The 20570-nt window shown below is 40.5% G+C and overlaps 2 protein-coding genes across 10 annotated transcripts in view; one reads left to right on the top strand and one right to left on the bottom strand.

The window, feature by feature from the left end:
* The window catches only part of BRF1 (BRF1 general transcription factor IIIB subunit), a 237048-nt gene that overhangs the window by 89315 nt on the left and 127163 nt on the right, over nt 1-20570 (top strand). For all 6 annotated transcript variants that reach the window (XR_012159588.1, XM_073349848.1, XM_073349847.1 and 3 more), the window contains exons 5-6: nt 10183-10255; nt 20350-20499. Coding sequence is in view for 5 of the 6 variants with exons in the window: in XM_073349848.1 (XP_073205949.1) it covers nt 10183-10255; nt 20350-20499 (223 nt within the window). In the remaining variant the exon portion in view is untranslated. The remainder of the gene's footprint in view (nt 1-10182; nt 10256-20349; nt 20500-20570) is intronic.
* On the bottom strand, nt 10733-17384 carry BTBD6 (BTB domain containing 6). 4 transcript variants are annotated; one of them, XM_073349854.1, is made up of 5 exons: nt 17015-17384; nt 15107-15835; nt 14538-14628; nt 14169-14287; nt 10733-13939 (listed from the first exon to the last, which is right to left on the bottom strand). In XM_073349854.1, the coding sequence occupies exons 2-5, from the start codon at nt 15478-15480 to the stop codon at nt 12907-12909; spliced, it is 1617 nt and encodes a 538-aa protein (XP_073205955.1). In that variant the 5' UTR covers nt 15481-15835; nt 17015-17384; the 3' UTR covers nt 10733-12906. The 4 variants fall into 4 exon arrangements, with proteins under 4 accessions (XP_073205955.1, XP_073205958.1, XP_073205957.1 ...); XM_073349857.1 differs by having other exon boundaries at nt 15107-15410; nt 17015-17382; XM_073349856.1 differs by lacking the exon at nt 17015-17384 and having other exon boundaries at nt 15107-15410; nt 15620-16373.

Here is a 20570-nt window from a genome sequence, read left to right as displayed (position 1 = left end):
AAAATGAATTATTGCAAGACCTTTTGAACTGTATTGATTTCTTTTCTAAAACCATTGGACCAGCTCTTAAGGACATGCCAATGGCAGATATTAAGTGGATGACATCTTGGATGCTCCCATAGAATTTCCTTTTTGAGTTTTCTCTGATAATTCCTAGTGGTACAATGGACCTGTGGAATTCCTGAAGGTGGAATGGCATCTGGATTCTCTCTGAAGAATGTTGCCAAGCAAAATATCTTGTAGAGTGTCTTCATATAAATTGAGTAAATTACTTAATACTTCAGGATGGACAGTCCATGCATCCATCCATCCAATTTTGTTTATTTAATATATCTGTCATCGTCCCTCTCTTCATCCTACAGCAAATCAATAAAGTAACCATTATGCCTCTGACTACTAGGAAAAGAGAAGATAAATTACATCAACCAAAAGTCAAGGAACAAGCCCCATCCACTTCTACCTCCATCTTTTGTTCTTTCAACAGGGAGCATAAAGTGCAGCCTCATTCTTCCATCCCCTTAATGTAACTTATTTAATCATTTTTTCTTCTTCTCTAGGTCCTTCTTGGAAGATAAGATCCAAGAGGAAAAACAAAAGCACATGGGAAGAGAGAAGATATTAAGGTGGGGGTGGAGGAAGGGAGGGAAGTAGAAGATAGTTCTGCTTTGAGGTCTGCAGAGCCTGTGATTATATTCCATTTTGTGGGAGAGGGCTGTAGATTGTTGGCATCCTTTCAAGATTCAGTCCCTGGCTCTGGACTATGTCTTTTTGAAGGCAGATGAGTTTTTTCCTGACTCAACTCTGCCTCCCTAAACTGTTGCCCAGGCGCTCTCCTGGGTTCACCCTTTTGAAAGGCTATGTGGATGTAAGTTTTGGGCTCATGGATCACTTTTTGTTCTTTGGGAAACCATAAATTCATAGGTTTCAGCGTAACAGCCGTGTTAGTCTGTATTCGCAAAAAGAAAAGGAGTACTTGTGGCACCTTAGAGACTAACCAATTTATTTGAGCATGAGCTTTCGTGAGCTACAGCTCACTTCATCGGATTCACTGGAATCTAAATTCATAGATTCCAAGGCCAAAAGGGATCATTGTGATAATGTAGTCTGACCTCCTGTGTAACACAGGCCAGAGAACTTCCCCCAAATAATTCCTAGAGCAGATCTTTCAGGAAAACATCCACATCTTGATTTAAAAATTGCCAGTGATGTTCCAATGGTTAATTACACTCACTCAAATTTACACCTCATTTCCAGTATGAATTTGTCTAGCTTCAACTTCCAGCCAGTGGATCATGTTATACCATTCTGTGGCAGTCTGAAGAGCCCATTATCGAGTATTTTTCCCCCCATGTAGGTGCTTGTTGACTGTAATCAAATTACCCTGTAACCTTCTTTGAGTTAAGCTAAATAGATTGATCATCTTGAGTTTATCACGATAGGGTATGTTTTCTTCTCCTTTAATCGTTCTCGTTGCTCTTCTCTGAACCCTCTCCCATTTATCAGCAACTTTTTAAAATTGTGGACACCTGTACTGGAAACAGCGTTCCAGAAGTGGTCACATCAATGCCAAATACAGAGGTAAAATAACTTCTACTTTTGGTCAGTGTTGCAGTGAGCATTCTGATTATGTAAACCCCCTTCCCCCATCTTTTACAGATTCACTGCTTCCCAGGATGACATCTCCCATCCTGTATGTGTGATCTGCATTCTCTGCTATCCTGCACCCAATTTACCAAGCCACCCAGATTGCTCTGTGTCAGTGACCTGTCTCCTTGATTATGTACTATTCACTCAATTTGTCACCTGCAAGCTTTATCTATGATGGTTTTATGTTTTCTTCAATCCATTGATAAAAGGGTTAAATAGCATAGTACCAAGAACCAGTCGGTGTGGGATCCCACTAGAGACCTACCCCCTTAATAATATTTCCCTGTTACATTTACATTGTGAGACCTATGAGTTATCCAGCTTTTAATCCATTTAATATGGATTAAAATATGGTTAATTTAATATTCTAGTTTTTTATCAAGATGTGTGCTGTACAGAAATCTAAGCATATTATAACAAAACTATAATATTTATCAAACAAACTTGTAATCTCATTTAAAAAAAGATATCAAGTTAGTTGGACAGGATCTATTTTCCATAAATCCATATTGATTGGCATTAGTAATTACCTTTCTTTAATTCTTTATTGAGTCCCATATCAGCTCCTCCATTATCTTGCCTGGGATTGATGTCAGACTGACAGGCCTATAATTATCCAGGTCATCCTCTTTGCTCTTTTTAAATATTGGTACAACATTATCTCTCTTCCAGTCTTCTTGAACTTCCCCAGTGGTCCAAGACTTACTAAAAATCAACATTCATGGTCTAGCGAGCTCTTCAGCCAGCTCTTCTAAAACTCCTGGATGCAAGTTATCTGGACTTGCTGATTTAAAAATGTCTAACTTTAGTAGCTGCTGTTTAACATCCTCCTGAGATACTAATGGAACGAGTGTTATCATCGTATGATATGACTACACCATCTGCTTTTTGAAGTCCAAGTTCTTAGCACAAAGGGTTGTACTACTTGCCCATAAGGACACAAATCCTTCTGATGCCTTTATAGGGCTACCAGTGGATATGGTCCCACATTCTTCACTTAGAAATCAAAGAAACTGCACTTTTAGTAGTGTACCTTCGTCTGGCATAAGGTCTGTTACAGACCTCATGCTGGTGGCGTAAGTAAGTTATAACTGGAGGGGACTTACTTTAATTTCTCCTGAGGCTGGGCAACCCACAGGGATCCACAACTGTCCCTTGTGGCATGCACTCGTACAGAACTGGGGCTGTGTGTTCTTTATTTGATCTACTAAGCAGAGCTGGATGGAGAATGACCATTCTATTTCACGACAACTTTCAGACATTTGAAATTTGTTTTTTGTTCTGTATTGGAATAAAACCTTGTCATAAATATAAAGGGAAGCGTAACCACCTTTCTGTATACAGTGTTATAAAATCCCTCCTGGCCAGAGGCAAAACCCTTTAACTTGTAAAGGATTAAGATGCTAAGGTAGCCTTGCTGGCACCTGACCCAAAATGACCAATGAGGGGACAAGATACTTTCAAATCTGGAGGGGTGAGGGGGGAACAAAGGGGTCTGTCTGTCTGTGTGATGCTTTTGCCAGGAACAGATCAGGAGTGTAAGCCTTACAAGTCCTGTAAAATTAGTAAGTAATCTAGCTAGAAAATGCTTTAGATTTTCTTTTAATGGTTTGTAAAATAAGCTGTGCTGGAGGGAATGTATATTGCTGTTTTTGTGTCTTTTTGTAACTTAAGGTTTTGCCTAGAAGGATTCTCTGTTTTGAATCTGATTACCCTGTAAGGTATTTACCATCCTGATTTTACAGAGGTGATTCTTCTACCTTTTCTTTAAATAAAATTCTTCTTTTAAGAACCTGATTAATTTTTCATTGCCCTTAAGATCCAAGGGTTTGGGTCTGTGTTCACCTGTACCAATTGGAGAGGATTATTATCAAGCCTTCCCCAGGAAAGGGGGTGTAGGGCTTGGGATATTTTGGGGGAAGACGTCTCCAAGGGGTCTCTTTCCCTCTTCTTTGTTTAAAATGCTTAGTGGTGGCAGCATACTGTTCAAGGACAAGGCAAAGTTTGTACCTTGGGGAAGTTTTTAACCTAAGCTGGTAAGAATAAGCTTAAGGGGTCTTTTATGCAGATCCCCACATCTGTACCCTAGACTTCAGAGTGGGGAAGGAACCTTGACAAACCTTGATTGATGATTTTTGCTAAGTGGAATTGTCTAAATATCTGTTTTCAGATGAGAAGGGTCACATTTTCAATTTAGGGTGGGATCCTCTTTGACCAGAATCCAACTGAAAGGCTTCCTGTCCACAACTTCAAAGAAATCTGTGTATCTCTGCAACATGTTTTGCCTTTGACGGAACAGCATATTTTGACACTAAAACGTTTAATCAAAAATGTTCTGACCAGCTCTTCTACTTGAGTGAGGCTGTTCTTTCTCCTCCTCTTTAATCACTTGATCAGCCAGCAACAGGGTTACATATTCATTAACTGGTGAAGTAGATATGTCAGGGGTCTTTGATTGGGAACCTTCTCTGCTATTTTCACTTAGTGAATTTTGGTTCTCTTCTTGTTTTGTTTACAGGTACAGTTTTCTTTTGAGGTAGCCTTTCTGGCTTTTGTTTTCTTTTCCATTGTCTAGTTGTTTAAAGGGTTGAGAAACTTGTCTAGCTTTGACCTAACTTTTTGTACAGTTTGGGTTTGCCCATAAGTTTCAGGATCCTGTCCTACCTTTCATCCAGCGAGAACTACTCAGCTAGATTTCAGATCTCACAATGTATCAAAAGGCTGTCCCTTTAATCATGGGAAATGCCAGTCTGTTCCTGGGTCCCCCTCTTTTATACCGTAGCATCATGATCTTGAGATGTGGTTACAACAGTCTTCAGACAGTAGTATTGGCAGTTCTCTACCTTACCTTTGATCTCTGATTTTATGTAGTGAAAATCTTCTCTTTAATATGGCTATATTGGTGCTTCTCATTATATAAGTCCTCTCTGTGTGTTACTGCCTACTGTCAGATATGTTGTCAGGTGGGGAAAGAGTATGTACAAGAAGGGAAAACTAGTACAGTAACTGGTAATTCTGTTTGTTGCAGTCTTTTGCTTCCACCTTCAAAAAAAAAAAAAATCTTGCTTCTTTCTCTTAAGGTTGTTCTCTCAAGTGACATTTTCCTTCTTATGTGGATCTTTACTACTACTTGCTATTTCCTCTAGAAGTTTGTTTACTTATATAAAAGTGGACTGGCTGATTCCTTTATACAGGCCTTGAATGATTATTCTTTTATCTCCTTGCTTAGGTGGTATTATGTCTTACGTACGGTTTTGTTGTAGGACCAGAGAGTAATAGTAATACAGCAAACAGAATTATCCAGAAGTAGATTCTTCCTTCTGAGGACCTAGATTGAGGAAGTGCTTTTCAGCACAAGATGGGAAAAAAAGGCACTTAAGTGAATTTTGATTTGACTGATTGAAAAAGAAGTGGATTCATGTCTGTCATTCTTTGAATCAGAAACCAGCAAGCTTTCATTGGTGTAAGATTGTGATCTTGTGGTCCTTTTTTTCTTTCTTTGGTTAAATACAGTATTCTGGCTGTGATGGTCCAAAGAATGAAAAGCTTCAACCTACTGATCTGGATAACAAAACATTTAATATTAAGTCTTGAAACCTTTGGAGAGAATACTTAGTAGCTGGCTTCCTATATTAATACTTTTTACTCATTTCATGATACATCCAGGTTGACTGAATTTGCTTCCATTACCTAAGTACAAATTTGTGTATTGATCTATTTAATTTAGACATCCTGGATGTGGTCCGTAGACCCCACTGTACAATAAATGTTAATAGTAATGAACCAAATAACTTCAGGTACATCTTCTCCAAACAACATACACTATCCTTAAATAGTCATTTTCTTTTCATGCTTCCTTTGTTATTTAGGCAAGCATCCATAGATGCTTTGAATTCTGACTGTCCAGTTCTTGGTCTTTCTGAAAAGAAGACAACCTAGGCCACTGTCAGTATACTTAATATTTTACTGGATTGTCTTACTTAGATCTTGACGAGCCTCTCTGGAAATTCACCATTGTTAAATAAATTTATCTAATTTATTGGATCAAAGATGAGGCACCTTTTGTCTTAGGCACTCTGGTCAGCTGCTGTCATCCTCCAAGGGGGTGGAGTGAATCTAACAACCTTGTGAATTTCAGATTACATATATCTTTCTGTGGAGATTTTTTGAACTGTAGCATGCTTTAGATTGATGACCTGTTCAACTCACTTGTCAGTGGTAAGTAGACCACTGTTCTTGTCCTCAAAAGCTGAAATATACATGTGGACTGTTATGAACGTGGACATTCAGACATGATGTGAAAAAAGGAAATAATGAAAAGAAAATTGAAGGGTGAGAAGATTTCCTTTCTCCTATGAGGTGTCACCTTAAAACATCTGAGGTCTGAAGAATGAGAACTGATTAAGTCCACACCTTTGGAGAAGTATAGAATCTGAAATGTAGAGTATATTAACTAGTCCTTCTACAGGTAGGAGGATCCCCTACAAAGGTGAAACTAAATCTTCATATTCAAATACGATATCTTAAGGAATAATTCAGCAGGTTGTTGATAAGGAAGAACATCTTGATAGAATATGATCCTTGTTAAGAAAATAAGGATAAAAAGGATTAGTTCATAGTGGCTTGGCAAGCATATAGTTTTTAGCTGAAAGATGCCTTTTTTGTGCTGCAGAATCTAAGATTTCACTTTTTAAAAATGTAGAGTCTGGTCTGTATGGTTGTAAAGAGAACCTTGTAAATGTGAACTGAGTGTGAACTTTTGCAGTGATTTCTGCCTAAGTCTGTAGATACCTTGAAACATCTCTGAGAGAGGGATTAGGTGCTACTGCTCATCTGACTGGGACAGTGACTCTGAAGCCTAATGATAATTTAAACAGCTATTTTATGGCTGATCAAAGCGTACAAAAATGAACAATCTACTGTGAATGGCATCTTGTTTGGTGGTTTTGAGTGGGCAGAATTTAGGAGAATACCATTTATTTTTTTCCAGTTTAATTCGTGGATTTTGAGAGAGGGAGTGGGACCACATCAGTTAGATTTGGAGTGTTCAGCCTTAAAGCTGTGTGACAAATGGGAGCAGTATAACAAGACCATTGAAACTCATACTAGATGCATCTTTTTTAATGGATAATCTTTCTTCTATCACCATAATTAAGATGTTTGTAAAATTAGGGGTTTAGACATAGAAATGCTATTATAGTTTCTAAATTTGGGGAATTTAGCTAGAGGCATTGGAGAAAAGGGATTTAAACATTTCCCTGTAAGGTTGTAGACCGTCACAAAAATTGTACTAGTGCAGGAGAACCAGAAAGTGAAACACACCTGTAAATGAATTGTTTTAATTGTCTACGTTGAGTGAAATCTAAAAATTATAAATAAATGCAAATGGTGAATGTGAAACTAGATTTTAAAAATCATTTCAGCTGTAATATCACCACCTTGGACTAATAATAGAGATTAAAAAAATGTGGAAGAGCCCTCTTAAATTATCACCACCAGAGGTCCTTAAATGACATGTTTCAGTAATACATGCCTTTTATTGATTACTGGGTTAGCCTTGTGGGCTCTTTAATTTTCAATATATATAAAGGGACAAATGCCCCAGTACCTGTGAATATTTGATCATTCCAAAAGTATCTGTATTGGCTTGCCAAGAGAGCCAGTTTTTTATTGCTTGTTCTTTCTGTGACTTTTACACTAGCATTAAAAATGTATGAGCTCTGTGAAAAACCAGAATATAACACACAATCCACTGGATAGCATCCGCGCTTTCTGACTTCCTCTCTGAATCAATGGTAACCAAACGCTGCAAACGATTGCACTTAGGATCTTAGAGCAGAAATTCCCTGAAGTACAATTTCTACTTGAGTTTAGTAAGTGTTTTGTGTGGACAAGCTTTCTGCACCTTGAGATCAGTCGTCATACTGTATATGATGTGGGTGAAGTAAGAAGCAGGTTAGATTTAGATTTTCAGGTAGGTCCTAGATCTGGAGACTTTAGCTAGACCCAGGAATGGATGATAGAATCAGTGATACAGCAATTTGACTATGCACTTGGCTCTGCTGAAAACTTAATGTGACCCCCTCCCTGCAATCCTTGACTCTTAGGAGGACTTCACTGTGGGAAACTGTGTCTTTATGCCTGTTGGTATTTATTTACTCTGTAATTGATGTTTTTATCGAAAATTTGCTGGGGAGGAGTGTTAAGTGTATTGTCTGCAATTATGTGGTCAGATGGGGACAAAAAGGAGGTATTTGAGCCTTCTGTCAAAAAAGAATAAACAGGAGATAATAAATATTTTCATCTGTTGGTTTGTATTTTTTCTAGACTAAATGAAAGAACTGGGTGAGTCAGTGAGGCTTGGGATGGAAAAATGATGTGGTTGGCTCAAATGGAGTAACTTTATTGACTTGTATAATAAATCCTTCTTGCAGGTCAGATTTCTAAATTATGAGGTTTAAGATATATAATTCCAGGTCAGCCAACTAAGAGGCTTAAACTACTAAGAAGATTTAAGAGATTTTTTTCACGTTGTAGTTTGTCAAAACAAACTGCAGTGCATTTAGAGAACCCAAATCAATGGAAGCGAGAGACCCTTGGAAACATGGCATAGTTTTGCTTTAGTAAAAATTGTTCTATCTTCATGGCTCACAAAAAGGAAATAAACCATACAGTATCAAATTCTACAGGAAATGCTAGATATTGGGTATCTATATATATTTCTGTACCTTGGTACCCATCAAGGCTAATCTTGATTAAAGGGACACATTTCAATTTTGGTCACTTCCTCTCTGGGTTTAAATTGTACCATCCTTTCTCCATAGCCCTACAGATAACACTACAGTTATCTATCTACCTGCTAGTCCTGTCTCACTGTTGGTCATATATAGAGGTTGTGTAAGAGAGATATTCAACACATTCCACTAAATATACTAAGTGAAATAATACCCATCTATATTTGAGTGATAGATTGAATGATCTCTTTGAAGATGACTGACAGCCTTGGAGATTCTTGTAATGGTTTTAAATTAAAAAAAAAAATCAAGTAGAATTAAAGTACAGAAAAATCTCCTATCACTTCCCCATCCTGAACAAGGGGAGAAGACGACCTGAAAATACTTTGATGAAGAAAGTTCACTTCAAATTGGATGACTTTTTTTAAAAATAGCTTTTGATGCAGAATGAGTATATTTATTAACAGGAGGCCTGCATCTTCATCATGCTTTTCCGTAAGCTTGTTTGATATGTTTCAATAGCCCAGGTGCATACTTCGCTCTCTACTAACCAACTTCACTTTGCATGGCAGAGGGACACTTCTGCTGCGTAAAACCACTAAACATAGACTACTTAAATAAAAAACAAGGACTGTTTTTTTAGTATCATGTCAGAGGTCTGAGTCTCTTAACTTTGACATGTATTTATGCCTTGGGGCCGCAGCATGGTCATGTAGGAATACCCACAGTCAATTTGGAACTGAAGCATAGCAACATCCAGCCCTCTCCTAAGGCCAGAAAAGCACGACTTAATACATTATTTTATTTCATTTCTTCAAACTTTTGGAATACGACTAAGTACCTAGCCCATAAATTAAAACTCATTATAGGAATATAAACAAAGGGCTGCCCATAAACATCTCCTGAGCCTACAGTCTCCTCAGCGGCCTCAGAAAAGAAGGGGAAAAAGATGAGCTTTTACAGCGTGCATGGAAAGTCAACAAATTTGAGGTCTGGTGGACTCAGGTGAGGGTGACTGTTCCAAAATTGAGGACCCCTCACAGAAAATGCCACGCTAGCAGCTCCCCCTTATTTATATTAAGGGAGCCTCAGCTCGAGCACCTCTGTGAGCTCAACTGTGGCAGTTTAAACACTGAGAGAGGCAGTCTTTCTGGTAACCAGGTCTCCTAAGCACTGAGGGCTTTATAGGTTAAAAAAACCAATATGTTGAACTGAGGATAGTAACTGAAAAATTAGGGAAGGCAAAAATCTTTGGAGCACTGAGTGCCACTCCCTCCCTGCGTGGAAAAGTAGTTTTGTTTGTGCTTGTGAAATTCTAATTATACCACTTTACATGATTAAACAAAGCTAAAATTGCACTAACTTGCAGGTTTTGTTAAGTGGAGAGACGAGTGCCACTGCAGAGTTATAGTTTAATGTAACGATGTGTGTTTTGAGCTATAAACTGACAAACTGGGAAATTGCCCAAGTACTCCAGGACAAAATGGGGCCCACTGAAAAGCATAATAGGCAACCTGTTGCAAAGTAGTGCAGTGTTTTTAGTGATTTTCTGTTTTGGCTTGTGTCACAGCTTTAACTTTTCATATATCTTTTAATGAGAATTTAGCTTACCTCTATGATCTATAAATCCGATTGCATCAAATGATTACTTTCACTTTAAAATATCTGGGTGATTTTTTTTTTTTTTTTTTAACAAAAGCCACTTGTTTGTTTCAGAGGTGGATTTTCATCTCTGTATAATGGAGTGTTTTTTTCAATGTTTGCTATTTAAGGTGCAAATAATGTTTTCTGTCTTTAATAGGTGAATGTCTATGTGCTGGGAAAAACTTTCCTTCTGCTGGCCAGAGAGCTCTGCATAAATGCTCCAGCTATAGGTATTTTTTTAAGAGTTGGCTTTCAGTACTTGGGTATACTTTACTATAGTTTCACGATTGCTCTTAGAAGGCCAAAAATTTGCACAGTACAGTATTAAAGGGGCACTTTAAAATGAAATTCATAGTCCAGAGATAAAATGTGACAGTTACTGAAGTGTAGAAGTCATCTTAAAATAGAGAACACAATAGTGGGGCTGCTGTTGAATGCACGTAAGCTTGACACTATTTTCTTTTCCAGTAAAATGTCATTCACTACCTCTTAGTATAAGAATAGTGTAAGCCTTAATGAGAGTATGGACTGACATGAGAGAGAGATGCTTATCTACAAGCTTGTACAGACTTGTCATATTTCAGTTCAACCAAATAAGACACAATATTAGGTTAAGTATTTGCTAAATTTACTGTGTTCAGCACCTGAAGCTGCTGATGTCAACACTTGAAATACAAGAGGATTTATGGAAAATGAGGAGCTTTGTTTTGAGAGAACATTAGTAATCCGTTTGCTTCTACTATTATTTTGTTTTAAAAGTGGCGGTTGAAATAAGCACAGGTTATGTTGTATGAAAACAGTTTTTAATCTAACATATATTAAAATCTGCTTTTAGTAGTAGCAGCTCCAGACAGCAGTGTATGCGTGTTACATTTCAGTACTTTGTCAAGCCTGGCAGACTGAGCCACAGAAAACCTTGCTAACTCCACTTAAAGGGATTGGTTCATAAGGGTATCGTGTGACTGTTACTTGCCTCTTTATTCTAGTATTTTTCTCTCTCCTGTATTTCCTTCAACTTAACATCTTTTAGTCTGCATTGAGGGACTGAGAGATTTTTTTTGTCATCAACAAACAGGCAACTTCAGTCTACTTACAGCTAGCCCTTAAGGAGCACTTGAGAACATTGCTCTCCCTGGAAACTAAGCATCACCTGTCCAAATACTGAGTTCAGTGATCATGGAGTCTCGATAAGATGTGACAATACACAGCTATCAGCCAAGTCACTGGGCTAGTTCACTTGGCATATCTTAATACTAGATGAAAAGAATATTCTCCCTCTGATTTTTGCAGTGGAAATCCAGCTCCCTTAGTATTTTGCACTGCAGTTTCTAAAGACAGAACAGGAAGTCCTGTATTATTGTTTGTATTTTAATTGAATTGTCTTACAGCAGCCAGCGAATATTTGTCTGGAAAACAAGCAAGCCTTTAAACTAAATATTAGTGGTACTTTTTACACCAGGAAAAAAAAAATCTCTAATCCCCGTTTTGTACTTTTTCCAAGGTCACTGCTACAAGGATGAGAAAAGGGTACTGCTTATAGTACACAGTAAATATTTTCAACTGCCTAATCTCCAATGATAGAAAAAGCTAGTTCAGTTATTTTTGTAGTCTGTATCCTGGAATTAGCTCAACAGGTGTAAATATGTGATAAAGTACATTTGAGGGATTATTTCACCTGTCAGCTGTATGAAAAAGCAAAGAGGGTGCTCTTGGTATGCAGCCTGTTTAGGTGGCTTCCTCCCTCATCATCAGGAATTTTAAATGTACTATTTAAGATTTTTTTTATCAGACTGTGTGTCTCTCAAGCTAGCATCTGAATTTGGGCAGTTTAATTATTGATATTTCAGTTCTTTGCTCCTTCAGTGGATTTTTGTAGATTGTAAAGATTTTATATATATATAAAGCTGCATTTAAATGCGGCTTAGTACTGTAACTTTTACCAAATATACATAAAACAGAGTCATAAAGTTCTTACTTCATACATTGGTTTCGAATTATCCTAGTCCACACACAGTTTCTGAACCAATTTAACATATCTGTTTTTAACTGTGTGTAGACAAGGGCCTAGACATTAGACCAGTCTGTTGCAATTTACTTGAAAATGGGACAGATGTCAGTTTAATCTAAAGCTTCCCTAACTCTACAAAGAGCAAATGCAGTAGCTGCAGAGAACTTAATCTGAATGAAATCTTGTAAGGTTTCAAATAAAAGCTTAGGATATTTTTTAAAATCAGCTTTACAGTCGCTCAAACCGTTCTGCTTTGTCACTGAAGTTTAAGAAAACTGTGCTTCCTTATACATCACCTCCAAGGTGGGAAGAAACTGTATAGTGTGCCTGTTTGTGGAGAGCTTTAGTGACCTTGCAAAGCAATCTCTGTATTTGTGCTGATAGTTATGCCTTTTATAGACAAACTCAGTAGTCTGAGTGTTCTGTTTATCATTTTCTTAGGAATCCCACCACTAAACTGTACTATAGATATATTAACATAGACACAAGTCATACAATCAGCAATGATCAAGTACACAGGTTTTAGGGCAAGTAAAAATGTTTTATATTTCACAGATTCATAAACTGCTCTAGTTTAGAACATCCTGCTTGAGTCAGCTGCAGTCTGCGAGTTAGTTATCTATATACAAAATAAATGCACATTACGTGCAGAATTTAACATTTTTCTGCATGTTGCAGTTTTAATTAAGTCAAATATCTTATGAATAAATAAAATAAGATTAAATTCAAGAGCATTCCTTCACTTATTTTGATAGCCTGATGTAGTAGATAGGTAAGTAGCCTAACATTCCACACTGCTGTAGAGGTTTGTAGTAATCAAAAAAATCCTTTAGTGTGAATAGCAGTACTGGAATACAGTCGAAGTAAAATGCATCATGCATAGAAAATGAGTTCAGGTATTTGTCCTCCTTGTACTCCAGTTCCATTGGTACTATCAGAGGAGCACTGGAACTGGAATGTTACTTTTCCACATTGTACTTCAGTCATTCCCTCTTGCCCAAAATAACTAAGTTCATTGCCATCAAGAATGGCACTTACGTTGTAAAATGTGTCTTGCTCAACCTGCACAGGGTGTTCAAACCACACAGAGAAAGTATTACTGGATCCATCAGAGGTAAACTTTGTTAGATTTTGAGCAAGAACAACTCCTAGACGCTTAAGTTCAATTTTGACGCTGTATTCAGCTTTACCACAGCTTGACCCATACAAGCCTAGTCCTGCTATGAATATCCTTTTATCTACAGCAAATTGGATACTGTCACAGCGACCTCTGTACCTCCATTGGTTACTACGATACGCAGACGATTGAAATCGATGGCATCTTTGAGGTACAAGTCCTTTTCTTTTTGTCAGTGGAAATTCTAGCTTGGGTTTATTTGCAGCTGTATACCATAAGAATATATTATGTGTTTCCTCAAGGGTAAGGATGTCAGATTGAGCAGCTCCATTGGCAAACTCCTCCAAAGTCATAGTTGGAATTCGCACCAAATATAAAGCTTTTCCTAATACATTCCTCTTGTTCCTTGGTGTAATTGGTAGCCCTTGTCTTTTGCATTCAGCCTCTGCCCAATTAAGAACAGCCTCAAAAACTACCACCTCTTTAGTGTTTAGTGCTTCCCTGGTTACAATGATCTCTAGTGTTTGTTGATCAATTTCACAGAAGCCTTCTGACTTCAATGCCATTTCTGCTTGAGCATCAATTACTTCCCAGCAGCGCTGGGTCAATTCTGGCTCCTCAAAGAGTCTGCTCTGAGACAGCAGAACACAAGCATTTTTAGCCTCTAAACTAGTCTCCAGAAAATTGACGCAAGCCTTTGCTAAGGCTGGGACGATATACTTCTTGGCAGCATACAGAGTAGCGAGCACTGTGTCAGCTTCCAGGTCAATTTCATCACTATACATATACCTAAACAGAATAAAAAACAAGTATTTTTAAAAGCAATATAAGCCCTGAGAGATTAAGCTACAATTGTCATAACTGACAAGTAGCAATTTGTCATATTTGACATTTGTCAGCACATTTAATAAAGTGTAATAGCTGCATGTTCCTAGATGCCGTTTAAAAGATTTTAAAGATTTTTATAAACCACTTTTAGTCTCTCCACAGGATTTGTAGACTCATAATGACCACTTACTTTAATAAGATTAGAAAGGCTGCAGGTTCCACATCTGGTATATGGATTTCAGATCTGACCTCTGCAAGATCACCATAAAACATAGCATAGAAGACAGAGCTACCAACTGCCAAAACATACTGTTAAAAAAAAAAAGACAAGTATGCCTTTAGTATGTAGCTGTAGTAATTAAACATACTAGCTGACAGAAGAGGTACTGGGGGAAACTTAAAAGCTTCAGTTCAAATAGAAATCCCTTAAACTGTCCCATTATAATTAAGATATATATAAGTTATTTATTTACTTTGGAGATAAGACAAAAATATCATAATTAGACAAGTTAACTCCACTACCCTAGCAGAAGGAAAAAATAATATCAGCTGCACAAACCTTGTGGGCAGGAACTTTCTTTGATGCCCCCAGGGGGCCTACGATAAAATGTACATCAGCCATAAGTTCGTTATTGAACATCAGTGCGTTCCTGAAAGTAACAGGAAGGGAGAAACCAAATTAGATTTGCCAAGTTTATCACCTGATGCCACAATGCGACCTAATGCTACATAAATTGAGTCCTGGTTTCAGTAGGTGTCTACTCCACCCCCTTGCTACAGCTGGTGCAATGGGACACAGTGGGATACTTTCTCTCACTGTGGAGTCGGTGGTTGCACAAGTGAGTTGAGAGCAGAATGTGGCCAATATACAGATGCAATACTTGAACTCCCCTGGCCTTAGGCTGCAGGGGGCCTGTGACTGCCACAACTTGCTGTTTTTTTGGCTTGGGGAGCCAGAATCTCCCAGTGTTGGGTGGCAGGGCTGCTCATTGCTAAACAACCCATGTTCCCTGCCTTTGGCACAGAAGGGGGATGCCATGGGACTAGCTGCTGCCCTATAGTTCTCCTGCAGGGTGGGGGGGCAAGGGCTGCCCAGGCTCTGTACACTCTGGCCAGGCTGGCACTTACCTCTCCCGCAGGGTGGGGTGGAAGGACTGCCAGTTGGAGCTCTCCAAATTGTTGTTGTTCAGGTTTTGCAGTTGCGGCGGCGGCGGCGGCTGGGCACTCTGCTGAAGCTGAAGGGCGTTTTTCTTGCTATTGGCAGCAGCAGTGACGGTGGCAGCAGCAGCGTTATTACTGTTTGCAATATTGGTGTTAGCGCTGGCAGGGTAAAGCTCTGCAGCCATCTTCTTCAGGGAGAGGGGCACTACCTCATAGCATGCTGGCACCTTGCCGTTTGACCTCACGCTCTTTTTGGACTTCTTTAAGGTCTCTGGAAGCAGAAGAAAGAAAGTCAAACACTTCATGATCCTGCCATTGAGGCAGCCATGGGGCAGTGGCATGAGCAAGAGGACAGCTATTCTAAAGTCAGGTCCCACTACCTGGATACTTATGATTTTAAACTGCGGCTTTTGCTCAGAAGCCCCGAGCGCCTTTTCTAGGGAGCAGAACAGTGCCGTAAGGAATGATGCCAGTGCTCACCTTTGCTTGAAGGTCCCAGCCTCAAGACCACAGGCAGGATTGCAAAGGAAGACCCCAGGAGGGATACAGGCAAAGTGTTTCCCCAAAAGGAGGAGTAGCAGAGTCAATCCATAAAGCCCCCAGGAGTTAAAGCCCAGCCAGCGCCGAGCTGCTGCCAACCACTGGATCTTCTTTGAAAGGCGACTCGGATCCTTCTTCCGGGCAAGGGTTAAACATCTGCAGAGAGAGCAGCAAGTTCCCAGCCCCAGTATTTAAACAAGGGCCGAACAAACCCTGGCTGCGGTTCCCGGTCCGCACCTTGTAATTCCTCCGCACGCGAGGGGAGGCGGCTGCTGTGAATCCCGCCGCGCTGCCCGCCGAACAAAACTTTCCCAGATTCAGTCCTGCTCGGAGCAGATGCCCACGGGGCCGGTGTGAGGGTCCGTGCCCCGCGCAGCGCCCCTGCGCCTGAAAGGCCAGAGCCGCTGGGCGCGTCTCCGCGGGCGCTGCCGCCTCCCTGCGCGGTTGTGGTTCTGCAGCCAGCAGCGGGGCCGGGCGCCCGTGTCCTCACGCGTGTGCGCTGCCCCCTCCGTGTGTGTGTGTGTGTGTCGGCTTCCCTCCGCCTCCTGCCTCAAATAGCCAGCCGCGGCCCCGCGCGTCACGCCCGCCTGCTCCAATGGGGAGCGGCGGGGCCCGGCCCCGGGCTCCCTCCCTTCCCAGACAATATGTCATTCTTCTCCGCTCCCTCCTACCCGCCAGCTCGCCCTCCCCACCCCCCCAGCCGCTTGGGAAAATTACAGGGAGCCAAAATCCACCGCTGCAATGGAGCCAAATGTACTGATGCTCCAAATTCACCCCCAGAGGCGGGGGGAGCCTTACACTAGCAACCCCCCCTCCCCCGGTGCAATGGGGACCTACCCCGCCAACTTCCCTCCGGCCCTCTGCAAAGTAAACCCAGCCCCACGGGCGATCCGCAGTCTGCGTTCAACTTCCCCGGGAGAGCCCCCAGCTCTGCAGCGTCCCCCCCGCCCGAGGGCAGCTCAGAGCTTGGCTTGACTCGGGCTTTGATGCTGAGCCAAGGTGAACCAGGAAGGCAGTAAACAGATGGGGGCAGAGCTGGCGATCGGAGCGACTTTTCTTCCTGAAAGCCTCCCTTCTCTCCCCCCTCCCCGCCGCCCGTGCACCTAGAGAGCCTGCGAGGCTGTTGTTTTCTTCCCGATCCCGGGCATTACTTGCAGCAGCAGAGCAAGTCTGACATGTTGCAGAGTGGGAGCCCCAGCAGGCACGGCAGAAATGCCACGCAGAGGCACAGCAGCGCTGCAGTTTGGGACTCAGCTGCTGCCCAGCTGCGGGGGAGCTCTGCAGAGACCCAGGGGGGCCTGCCCCAGTCCACGCAAAAAGTCGGGGTCACTGTACCTGCCGCCCTCACCAGGCGTCCCTCCGTCCACACCGAGCTGGGAAAGTTTGCACGGCAGGCTGCTCCGTGGAGTCAGAAGCCATGATTATGGAAATGGTTGGGAAGACGGGAGGGGGCTGGGTCTGGGTCTGAGATCCTGTTTCTGTGCAGCCAGTCGTTCCCAGCCGGACCGAGCGAGGGCGCCCCAAGGCCTTCTGCGGCCGCCTTTCGCGCAAAGCTGCTTGCTGTCAGGCCGTTTCTCCCTCCAGGGTTTGGACTTTTCGGAGCCGCAAGAGCACAGACAAAACATTAAGTGGTCCCGGTGGTAAAAGCAGTGAGGGATATTCAGGATGTAAGTGAGAACTGCAGCTGACACTTGGGCTACATTCCGAGTGCGTGGAAACTGGAGTATCCTGCACACATCCAGACAGTGTGAGGGTGGGGTTGTAGCAGGAAAGGCAACGGCTGGGCTTTATCTTAAACCCCCAGCCTGTTGGTTATTTTCCCAGCTACAACCCCATCCATCACCCTTCCACACCTGGGGTGTCACACTCCTGCTCCTGACTAGTCTCTGTTTACCAGTGTGTAACTTGCACCACTATTGCCCTCACCTCTGAGTTTGATTTCTAGCACTTCGCTGGATTATAGCTTTGCCACATTTTCTGTGGGGTTTTTTTGTGTGTGGGGTGGTGGTGGTGATAAGAGGAGCAGTCATTTCTGACCAAGGCCTGTCATTAACCTCCTGAAGCACACTGTATTACAGTAACTGTTCACAGACCACACATTTATGCCTTCTCTGTTTTGTATGATCCAGCAATTCTTGCTTTCTGGCTCATAATGATGATTTTGAAATTTTGTGGCCACCTCTTTTTTCACCCTGAAATGTGTGTCATCTGTTTTGATGAGTACTGCTGAAAGCAGAGGTGTCACAACAAAGGTAGGATAGGAAGGAAGGAAGGATGGGGGGGAAACTTTCTGAAGCATGCAAGCTGTAGTAGCATAAATAAACATAACTAGTAGCTGATCCTGCAAGCTGTTTGGCTCAGAATGACCCCTGCAAATGCACGGTATTTCCCTGAAGTCAATAGGGCTCTGTATGGGAGCAGAGTTCTGCCAGCCTGGAGCAGTCTGTAGCATCTGCGCATTTATTTGGAATGAGTTTAAAAAAACCTGCAGTATTCTACTTCTAACTTAACTTTTTAAAAATGTGTTGGCTTGTATGCATCCAATTAAGAAGTTGGTTTTACATTCATCCTAGACCTACATTTAATTCTTATACTCTTAATATTGCATTGCAGCCATTTGCAGTCTGCCGGTTGGTGGAGAGCTTCTTTTCAGTGTTTGTTTTTGTTGAAGTCATTTGCATTTACTACTTTTCAAGACTCCGATTGTTTCGCTAGTTTAAAAATGTAAATTAATAATGTGTAGCACAAACTAGTTTCTGTCAAATGATCTGTGGGCATGAATGTCGGCAGAATTTCCTGGAAAGCTACAATGCAAATGTTTGTCAGTTCATAGAAATTACAGCGAAAAAATGCTCTGAAGAATTTAAAGTAATAATAAATTCCTCCCCTCATTTGAGGCCTTGATTTTCTGGGGTGCTGAGTGGCCTCAGCTCCCACCTAAGTTGAGCCGTTTTGTATAAACCCTGCCAAGTGAACTTGTGAAGATTTTGGAATTGTCACCGTAACACATTTGGTGTTTTGGAATAATGTAAAATGGAAATTGGAAATGTAAAAAGCTAGAGAAATGAGTTTTCACTTTAAAGGGTCATTTTGTTTTGTTGAATTATGACTTAAACAGGTTTTTGTTAGTTTTTTTTTAAAAATGAGACCATAGTTTTGAAAGACCTTTATAGTGGTGGTGGTGTGGTTTTTTCTTTTTTAACTGAAGGATTTGAAGGTAGATTTCCCTGGTGTATTCTTTCAGACAATCCAGTTACTTTTTGGTGATAAACACCTTAAAATACATTGTTAGACAGACATCCCTGATGTTAGATGTGATATGGATGATGATTGGAGAACAGTGGGAATTATTCTGTTTTCCTTACTAATTGCCTTTGGGAGTTAATATTTCTATTGTTTTATTTATAATCATGTTTACTAGTTGATTCCATTTTGTAATCCCAAAATTCTTTGGGAGAAATACTTATGTCTCGAAGTTTTTGATTTAAAGTAAAATATGCAGACTTTTAAATGGAAAGGCTGGAGGTGTGTAGTGCAGTCCTGGTAATTGGAAATGGCAACAGGATATCCATTGTTTGAACTTAGTAGTAAAATGTAACTGGTTTGATTAATTGCAAATCTGTAAGACTATTTAAATGAATGTTTATCAGTTAAAGTGCCCAAATGGGGAATCAGCTAAGGAAATTGAGTTGAGTGTAATAGTTAACAATTTACCATACCCCATAGATTTTGGGTCAAGTGATAAGAGGCTGCCAGGAAATGAGAAAATGATGCCCCGGAAAAAAGAGTAAACAAGTATAGAGCATAGCTTTTAAAAGATTCTATTTGATAAACTAGAAGCTGGTTTAGGTAAAGCAACCACCCATACAGACAGCTTTTTGCTGTTCTATTAGTCTATAGCTGATAACACCAAAATTTGAAATTACCTTATACATAGAGGGGCAGATACTTATTTGGTGTAAATTATCTTAGTTCCGTTGAAGTCAATGACATTTTACACCAGCTGAAGTTATGTTCTGGTGTGCCTGATAAACAGCTTTTTCTTTTGCTGGAGTATGAATCGGTGACTATGGAATTTTGATTAAGGAACTGTAGCTGGTTAAATTTGGAGATACGTGGAGATACTTTTGGTAGTAATATTTTATTTATAAACAGATTATGTTTCAAAGGATAATAATTTACAGTTAGGTACAGAGACACATAAGTTAGTATACATGTTGCTGTACCGGTGAATGTTAAAAAGTTTGGATCTAAATTATCCCCCAATCCTGCAAATGCTTGAGTTAACACATATGCGGAGTCACCCATTATTGTCCATAATATGCATAAAGTTAGGCACATGTACCAGTCATTGCAGAACAGTGGCCTAAGAGTATATGTGGAATACACCATGAGGATACTTTAAAAATGTTTAACTGTAAAGCAAAAAAGGAATAGTGTTTTAGCTGTTAATTGGTACAGAGATTAAAAAGGTGTTTCTAAAGAATCACCAGGTCAAAGGATCCAGTCTCCAAAAAAAAAAAAAAAAAAAAGGCATTGTTGTAGGAGTTTTCTGTTACTGAGATACATAGCAAATCAACCATGGAATGTCTGTGGTACACTTGTTCAGGGTGCATGTTTCAAAAGCTAAAAGTCAAGATTAGAAATAATTGTATTTTATTGTGTTGCAGATCCATGTTTATATATTCCTCGTTTTGCGCACATGCTAGAATTTGGAGAAAAGAACCAGAAGGTATCAATGACAGCTCTAAGATTATTACAGAGGATGAAAAGAGACTGGATGCACACAGGACGCCGACCATCGGGGCTCTGTGGAGCAGGTATCTAAAATCTTGTGTCAATTGTTCAGCGCACAAAGTGCCAATCTGATTTGCTATATAAAAAAGCTCTG

Source organism: Lepidochelys kempii, chromosome 6 (genome assembly GCF_965140265.1).
Source record: "Lepidochelys kempii isolate rLepKem1 chromosome 6, rLepKem1.hap2, whole genome shotgun sequence".
Taxonomy (NCBI): domain Eukaryota; kingdom Metazoa; phylum Chordata; order Testudines; family Cheloniidae; genus Lepidochelys; species Lepidochelys kempii.
This window is presented reverse-complemented; position numbering and strand designations above follow the sequence as displayed.